Source organism: Gadus macrocephalus, chromosome 15 (genome assembly GCF_031168955.1).
Source record: "Gadus macrocephalus chromosome 15, ASM3116895v1".
NCBI lineage: Eukaryota > Metazoa > Chordata > Actinopteri > Gadiformes > Gadidae > Gadus > Gadus macrocephalus.
This window is the reverse complement of record NC_082396.1, coordinates 16678560-16687878: the sequence shown is the minus strand read 5'-3', so window position 1 is coordinate 16687878 and position 9319 is coordinate 16678560. Positions and strand designations below refer to the sequence as shown.

Genomic DNA, 9319 nt, shown 5'->3' with positions numbered 1-9319 from the left:
GTTGACATTTCTAAACACAAGCCGGAGACTCCATCATTAAATGTATTCGTTTTCGCGGTTATTCAGCTTCTTCTTCTCCCCTGGAAAAATACAACCGCATTGCATTGTGGTATACGGGAGTAACATGTAGGGAACATCGTATGTACCCCAAGCTGTGTTCGAAATCGTTCCCTATCATGGATGTAGTGCACTAAATAGGGTGCACGCCATTTTGTAGGGTGTTCGAATTCTCAGTGGTCCACTATATAGGGCACTATATAGTGGACTTAAAATAGGGTACATACGATGCACCCTACATTACTACGTTAGTCCCGTATACCACAATGCAATGCGGTCGTGTTTTTCTGGAGGAGAAGAAGAAGCTGAATAACCGCGAAAACGAATACATTTAATGATGGAGTCTCCGGCTTTCGTATAGAAATGTCAACAATTTATTTGGGATTTAACATAGAAAATGTAACATTCAAAATTAGTTAAAAAAACCTTATTCAAGGAAATGTTACATTCAACATCAATACAACCTCCAGCTTTCCTCGTGAGTACCGGTTTGTTTACATGATGTGGGCGCATCCGTCTGCGTCACACAAATACCCGCCGCATTTACTGACGCAAATGACGTTTAGAAATGTTCAGCGTAGTGTCCGAATTCTCGTTCCCTATTGCCTATAGTGCACTATATCATGTACAATATATAGGGAATAGGGAACGAGTGTATAGGGAACGATTTCGAACACAGCTCCAGACATCATATAGGTTATGGCGAGTGGATAGTGCCAGGATTCCCTGGAGAAGGATAACAACGTGTGAAATGAACGTGTGGAGAAGCTACGCCGCCGCCGTGTGGAGAGGATATGCACGCCGCCGCCGTTGGGACTGGGGTTCGATTCCCAGTCTATATATATAATTTTTTCTTCATTATTTTCTGGTATTAATATATCCAATGACTTGTTGATGAATAAGTTGATGACATTTTATAAAAAACGTTAGTTTTTATGTGTCAAAAAGACAAACTGTTAAAACAGATCTAAAAAATGTTTTGATGATTGTATGGGCATGATGTCACTTCATAGGGCAGAGGGGTATTCCACAAAGCCGGTTTTATCACATAACCGGGCAAATTAACCCAGGGTTTGCGGTAACCCTAGGGTTTCCGTTCCAAAATGAACACGGTATGTTAGTTACTATAGCAACATATGCTCTGAATCAAACCTGGTCGGACCAGGTTTTGTGCAGGTTAAGTTTGGAACATAACCCGGTTTTGGGGATTTAAAGCTGCGTTCACCGCAGATTCCATGTGTTCACAATGGCATGCCCTTTTGATGAGAGCCCTAATACCGGAGCGCCAATTATTCGTGCAATCCACCGGGAGAGAGACCACGGCTATATCCGGATGACTTTTTGCTGGAGAGATACATATTCTCACGCAAATCTTTAATATATTTAAATAGCCTTCTCTCTAGTTCAGGCGTTCTCACGGCGACGTAGGGTAGCAGGCGTCTTAGTGGCGACGAACTTATCCACACGTCGAGAGTAGACGTACATTTTGTCTGAATTTCCTTATGTACGTCGCCGTGACACCGCCGCCGGTGGACGGATCTTCCATGCCGTCGCTGCTGGTCTCTCGTCTGCAGTCCCAATCAATCCCATTCAAAATTTCACACGTTCCCACGGCGACGTAGGGTAGGCTGCTCCTTCGCCTCTTAGAGGGAATCCTTAGGTTTGGCACTATCCACTCGCCATAATAGGTAGACGCCGCCTCCACTGCTTCAGCCCGTTGCCTCGGCGAAACGCGCCGCCGCCATATTGGTACGGGAGCTCTCTGAAGCCAGAGGTCTGTCAGACGTGTCAAACAAGCGCAAGTTGCCAGGAGCTGCGGTTTATCTGGATAAAAATCACGATAACCTTTTACATTTCGCAACCAATTTCATGGAGTATTCAAGGGTTTATGCTCTACATGAAGTGTGTGAAAAAGATTTGCCTCTACGTTACTTTGAATCTCGCTAGTTAAATCGCCAGTCATACATGTGCATGGGTCTATGATAAACGCTCACTTTTCTTGCACAGCCCGTGCACTTTGAAAATACTGAGAAGATCTATAAACTCAAAACCTGCCGCACCACAAACCCTGCAATGTAGACCAGTGCGTTTTCCACTAGGGCACCAAAGCGGGTTGGCAAGTAGCTGTGGTCCCCAATCAACGCAGAGACATTCACGAAGGGCACCTCAAGCTCTTCCGTTTCAGAGGGAGAGGACATCTCTACAGCCGACAGGGACACGGTCTCATCCTGTGGTCTCACACAACACTTAATACCGATATTTACTCTTTTCAGACGTCAAAGACTTTTTTGGAAAGACAATTTAATTAATTTAGAAACTTCTGAGATCCTTACCTGATGCCCTGATGGAGTTGAAAAGGAGCTCCAAATGATCCTGGCTGAACCGGTAGGTGCAGATATATTGCTGACTCTGAAGCAGCTCAGGACACATCAGCATTAGGGTGTCAATGTTGATGACAAACCCCATGACAGACAGGTACCTTAAAAAGAAAATGTTTTGTCAGTTTGAAAGTTGTAGATGGACATTTCCTGACATTTCATGGACATTTCCACATTCACCTGTATGAACTGAAAAACCGCAGACAGCAAAAAGATCGGAACAAGAGAACAGAGCATCATATGCATGCATAAACAGAGCATGCACATATGGAAGAGTAGGGATGGGAATCGAGAACCGGTTCTTGTTCAGAACCGGTTCCGAGTCAACCGATTCCTTGGAATCATTAGCAAGCCTGCTTAACGATTCCGCTTATCGGTTCCGGTCGCGGCAAATGCGTCATGACGTCACACACACGCTGCTTTTGTTTTGGTTCAGAACGCAGCAAACATGGCGCCGCCGAGGAAGAATCGCATTGTGTGTTCACAGTCAAACCAAACGCGACGGGGCGACAAGATCCCATACAAAGTGAACGTATAAGGGCGAAATTTTCGCGGGAGAAAACCGGCGACAAGTTTTTGTCGTGATGACAGCCAATCAGCGTTCAACAGCGTGATAACTGAGTGACATGTGTAACGTAACAGCCAATCAGCGTTCAGCCGTCAAACTCAGTGCAGTGCAGTCCGGGGTGACTGCGGCATGGAGGAGAAAGTGATTGTTGCAGTTTGTGACTCCCGGAGCTCTATATATAATAGTATATAATATATTATAATTGTATATATAATATCACAGCCAACAGCTCTGTCGCCTCCGGATGGTCGTAGCGCGGGGAGCTCTCATAGGGATTGGGCTTCTCGGGATTTGTTTACCGGCATTGCTATGGTTTCCGGTCTTGTGTGTTCCAACGGTTTAATAGGTAGGCCAATCTAATAAATCTCTGTCTAATCAATGCTTCATTTTGTTTATGTCAGTTGAATTTTGTTACAAGTTGAATGCAAATGAGCACTGTTAGCATTCCAAAAGGCACAAGCTCTTGATGGAGAAGATGGCCAGGACCCTTTGAAAAGAAAACAATGTTTGAATGTAGTCTTACCTCAATGAATTCGGCTGTCGCTTGACAGAGGGTGAAGCGTGGATACCCCAGGTCCCTCAGCGTTCGGAGCGCTACTGCCACAGAGCGACTCAGCGTCTGTGCAGCCAGGGACACCTTCATCTTCTGTGAGTCAAACTGAATGTGCTTTTCAGTGACCCTGTTGGCAGCATGCAGTCCCTTCTTTGTTTGAATATCGTTCAAACAAACAACGTAGTCCCAGTTGATGAGGCCAGTTCTGCTACAGATTGGGCTGTACGCTTGCAGCATGTTTCTTGCCAGCTTCAACATGTGGCAAGCGTCCATCATGACAAACACCCTCTCGCCAGTCGCAGGATGGGGGAAAAATGTTTTCAAAGGCTCACAAGGGTTGGCCTTTAGCTGGCACCCCAGCTGGTTGCACATGCTTATGTTTGATGCATGCCCATCCATTGTGAGGGACATGACCCGGATGCCACGCTCATGCAGGGCCTCCAGCGCATGTACCAGCAGGACCTTCTGTGTGTCGGGCGTCAGAGACTTGGTCAGGTAGTAGGCAATTGGAGCCTTCCAATGGCCTTGTAGGCCAACCACCATAAAAACCAGAGCCTCAGTGGCAATATCCGTCTCGTTTAGGCCATCCCCCATGTCCACAAATCCGGTCATTTTCTGGGAATGTGGACTGTACTGGACATGTTTCCTGATGGCCATGCCATCCAGCATGAGCGCCATACGTCCATACTTCACTGGATCTTCCTCTCTTTTTCTTCTCAACATGTCCAGCATCATGGTGTTGAGTCCAGGCTTGGAATCCACAGAGCTCATCCACCTTTATCAAATGAAAAAGTAGTTATTATTAAGTAGCAATAATATAATACAAATGTATTTGAACCAGTAATTTCCTATCAATAAAGTGCAATTAAATGTAATGGCAAATACCTTTGCAATGTATGTGGATGTGGTAGGTGGAGGTGGAGAGACTCTCTCAGGTAAGAGTAGGCTTTGGGCCCGTGCAGGTGGAGAGTGAGGGCAAACTCCCTCTGCTCTTTAGTGTACTCGTGGCCCTGTTTGGACAGGAGGCCTAATGGAAGATCTGAAATGCAGATAGCACAGAGTAATTAGTAAGTGACTGAAAGAGTATTAATGTCATTATGAAAACACCAATAGGCTAATGTGTTTATTTCCAGGCAAGGCCATATGAATGAAAAATGTAATCTTGTCGTGGCTGTAGACCAAAGCCAACAATCATTGACTTAATAGCTCTAGATGCACAAAAGCCAGGAACCATGACTGATTGCTCTAAACAGGTGCCCATAAACACCTGCCAACAAAGGTACCTGGCTATTGTGTGTCTTGAAGCTAGAGCTATCAGACTATGATTGTTGGCTTTTGTCTGTGCCAGATGCTATTCAAACTATGAATGGGGGCATATTACAGACGTCAGGTATTTGGAGTTTAAGTTTGATATATGAAATTCAGACAAGCCAAGCATTTGAACACATTATTGCAGTTGTATTTCTTTGGTTACAGCCCTGAGATATACATGACATTCAAAGTTTAATTTCAATGTTACCTGAGTATAAGTCAAGCCTCTCTTGCAGCTCTTCATTTATGAGGTTCTTCCCCCAGAGGTCCTCCAGAAGACAACGCACTGTTTTCTTCGCCCTCCACTCTCGGGCCTTTGAGTTCCTCATCTCTTTCTCAAGACTCTCCACCCTAGCCAGGGCTTCATTGAGTCTAGTCTTGAGAAGAGTGGGAGATGGAGGCAATGCATAAGTGTGTTCCTAGTAAAAAAGGACAAAACAGTAGTGAGTAATGTTTATGATGCCATGATGCTCACTGCTGTTTTGGGGCATAGCTAGTGTAAATACTCACAAGGTAGGTAGGTGAAGGTTCAGTGACTTGTAATGATTGTAAAGAACAGTCAATTACAAGGCTCGCTTCAGCCTTCCTTGAGGCTTGTGTAGTCCTGGCTGCCACTTTCTAAAACCGAAGAACAAAATACTTGAACAGGTGTATCTCATTCTCAATCATTCCAAATGAACACACACACACACACACACAATAAAACCATTTTCAGCAAGCTTAGTGATGCACTTACTCTTTTGAGATGTGTTGGGAAACTGAACACAGATGGTTTAGTTCCATCCCTGAGCCTGACAATTTGGCCTGTCCGGTCAAAATACTCCGGCTGAAAGTGCTGGCTACAGAGCATTGACCTCTCATTGGCAGAAAAGTCTTCCCTTTTCACAGCCACTTCCCACTGTCTCCTCAACTGCTTCTCTTTGGGAAACCTTAAAATTGCGAGAAAGGTTAGCTAGCCAGTCAGTCAGATTCATAATACAGATGTATCTTTAAAAAACAACATTTAAATAGAAATAACGTTTAAAACGTCAATTTCGGCCGGCGACTGACTGCAGGTGCATCTCACAGGTGCATGTAGAGTATCGTGAAATTTTTTTAGCTCTCAACATAACACATGATCTACGTGACATGACTGAATTTTACAATTACAAATAGAAACAATTGTTTAGTCTTACTTGTGAAAGGTAATTCCTTGCGATCTTGTTTGAATCGTCCTGACGGTGGTGCAGCCCCAAGCGGCGCATGAAGTAGGCATCTTCACACATCTTCACACACAGACGAAATAACTCCCGTACCAAGATGGCGCCGACGATTTATGCCGTCCAAGGCCGAAGGGGGCGTCTACCTATATGATGTCTATGGTATGTACCCTATTTTAAGTCCACTGTATAGTGCCCTATTCGCCTTATTCACCTCGAACGGAAGTAGGAGCCTGAGGGGTACACTTTCCACTTCCGGGAGTTTTCACAACGCGATGCAATGGCTCCTCACTGCTGTGTTCCCCAATGCACTTCATCACACAGGAAGAAATCGAACAGAGGACAAACTTTTCACCGTTTCCCCAATGATCTGGGACTACGTCGAGAATGGATTATTAAAATCAAAAGAGATCCTGGCCGTCATTTTAAGGTACGTTTTATGATATGTCTGGTGCTGTAACCCGGTCTCCGTATCGCTAGCAGTTAGCCATGCTAGCAAGAACTTTCCCGTTTTAGTAGATAGATTAAGGCAGAGAGCACAGTTGTTGAAATGTACATGTATAAAATTAAACATGTAATGTTTATATGATTACGTTTTATTTGCTGATGCAGATAAACGCATACACAAAAGTGTGCTCGGAGCATTTCCTCCCAGACTGCCTGGTAAAAACCAAGACAGGGATCACCAAGCTGAAACAGGGAGCTGTGCCGACTGTGTTTGCATGGAGTTCTTTCAGACCAAAGAGGAGGAGTGTTGTTAGAACTGCAAGGTAGTATTAAGATGAGTTAAGTTACTAGTTCGTAATGCATTTATTAACTGTGTAGTGACAGTATTTCTCTGTTGATGATTTCCAGCAATGTTTCCACGGATCATGGTGTGAGTGTGTTGTAAATGGTGTAAAATGTGTAATTGGTTACATGCATTGAGCATAAGTATCCTTGTAAAAGACCTAATGTGTCCATCAATATGTTTCTCTTATACTTCCAGTGAAGAGACGCCCCCTCCGCACCCAGACCACGAATATGCTGCACTGCCTCCCTCCCTTCAAGATCAACTTGAGGAAGCCCGAAAGACCATCGCTGATCAAGAAACTTTAATTGCAGAGCTTCAACAACAACTGTTTGGGGTTTCAAATTTTCAAAGTGATGATAAACAGATCTCATTCTATACAGGGTTCCCGGATTATGCTACATTTAAAGCTGTGTTTATGGCCCTGCAACCTACTGCAGAAAATATGGTGGGATGGAGTCAGGCTCAGCGATTCAAACATACCAGTGGGGAGGTAATTCGTCAAGGCTTTAGTGCCTCTAAATTGTCCACTATGGACCAGTTTTTTCTTTTCCTTTGTAGGTTGAGGCAGGGATTTCCTGAGCAGGACCTTGCAACCCGATTCCGTATATCACAGTCAACAGTAAGCAGGATCTGTGTGACCTGGGTCAACTTTCTGTATTTTATGTTGGGATCACTTCAAATGTGGCCTTCAAGGAAAACTGTGGATGAACTTATGCCAGCTTGTTTTAAATGCACATTCCCGGCTACTAGAGTTATATTGGATTGCACAGAAATTCATGTACAGAAACCTAGCTCCAAGGTCCTTAACTCAGCAATTTACTCGCACTACAAATCTAACACCACATTTAAAGGCCTAATAGGCATTGCCCCCTCAGGTGAAGTGACTTTTGTCAGTGACTTGTATACAGGTTCAATATCTGACAAAGAAATTACCAAAAAATCAGGTATCCTTTCTTAGCTTGAAGAAGGAGATATGGTAATGGCCGATAAAGGCTTTCTCATCAAGGACCTTCTCTCTGAAAGACAGGTGTCCCTTGTAATCCCTCCTTTTTTAGGTGAAACACTTCACTGCAGAGGAAGTTCGAAAGACTCAAGTGATAGCAAGACTGCGAATTCATGTAGAACGTGCTATTAGGCGGATTAAAGAGTACCATATTTTTGATAAAGTCTTACCCATGACACTGGTGGGCTCTGTTAACCAACTGTGGGCTGTCTGTGCCCTTTTAAAGGTCCCATGACATGCTATTTTATGTATTCTTTAATATAGGTATTAGTGGGCAACTAACACAGTATTCAAAGACGTTCCCGAAATTCAGCCGTGGTGCAGAGTTACAGCCACTCCGAGCCAGTCGCACATTGCGCTTCCCCCAAATGGCCTGTTTTGGTGTCTGTAGCTATAATGCAAATGAGGAGGAGCGAGGCGGGTCAAGGAGGAGGGTGGGGGTGTGGCCCTGAGCAGCTTGCAGCCACGGTACCATGCGCTCTGTTTACAGTGGATATATCGCAATGGCGAGGCGCACACAGCCTTTAGCCGTGTTCTGTAAATATTCTAGAACACACGGGAGTCCTGGAGCTCTATATCTAAATATTATCATATACAGGTCCTTCTAAAAAAATTAGCATATTGTGATAAAGTTCATTATTTTCCATAATGTAATGATAAAAATTAAACTTTCATATATTTTAGATTCATTGCACACCAACTGAAATATTTCAGGTCTTTTATTGTTTTAATACTGATGATTTTGGCATACAGCTCATGAAAACCCAAAATTCCTATCTCAAAAAATTGGCATATTTTATCCGACCAATAAAAGAAAAGTGTTTTTAATACAAAAAAAGTCAACCTTCAAATAATTATGTTCAGTTATGCACTCAATACTTGGTCGGGAATCCTTTTGCAGAAATGACTGCTTCAATGCGGCGTGGCATGGAGGCAATCAGCCTGTGGCACTGCTGAGGTCTTATGGAGGCCCAGGATGCTTCGATAGCGGCCTTAAGCTCATCCAGAGTGTTGGGTCTTGCGTCTCTCAACTTTCTCTTCACAATATCCCACAGATTCTCTATGGGGTTCAGGTCAGGAGAGTTGGCAGGCCAATTGAGCACAGTAATACCATGGTCAGTAAACCATTTACCAGTGGTTTTGGCACTGTGAGCAGGTGCCAGGTCGTGCTGAAAAATGAAATCTTCATCTCCATAAAGCTTTTCAGCAGATGGAAGCATGAAGTGCTCCAAAATCTCCTGGTAGCTAGCTGCATTGACCCTGCCCTTGATAAAACACAGTGGACCAACACCAGCATCTGACATGGCACCCCAGACCATCACTGACTGTGGGTACTTGACACTGGACTTCAGGCATTTTGGCATTTCCTTCTCCCCAGTCTTCCTCCAGACTCTGGCACCTTGATTTCCGAATGACATGCAAAATTTGCTTTCATCCGAAAAAAGTACTTTGGACCA

At 44.1% G+C, this 9319-nt stretch overlaps 1 protein-coding gene across 1 annotated transcript; it reads left to right on the top strand.

The window, feature by feature from the left end:
• Positions 1-6269: 6269 nt before the first annotated feature.
• On the top strand, positions 6270-7832 carry LOC132473425 (uncharacterized). Its single transcript, XM_060073548.1, has 2 exons — positions 6270-6496; positions 7055-7832. The coding sequence occupies exons 1-2, from the start codon at positions 6342-6344 to the stop codon at positions 7815-7817; spliced, it is 918 nt and encodes a 305-aa protein (XP_059929531.1). The 5' UTR covers positions 6270-6341; the 3' UTR covers positions 7818-7832.
• Positions 7833-9319: the final 1487 nt, after the last annotated feature.

Bases quoted from the DNA above. Each gene is read 5' to 3' on its own strand.
- LOC132473425 (XM_060073548.1), top strand. From the start codon at position 6,342: ATGCAATGGCTCCTCACTGCTGTGTTCCCCAATGCACTTCATCACACA. The intron at 6,497-7,054 runs GTACGTTTTATG...TTATACTTCCAG, and splicing joins ATCCTGGCCGTCATTTTAAG to TGAAGAGACGCCCCCTCCGC.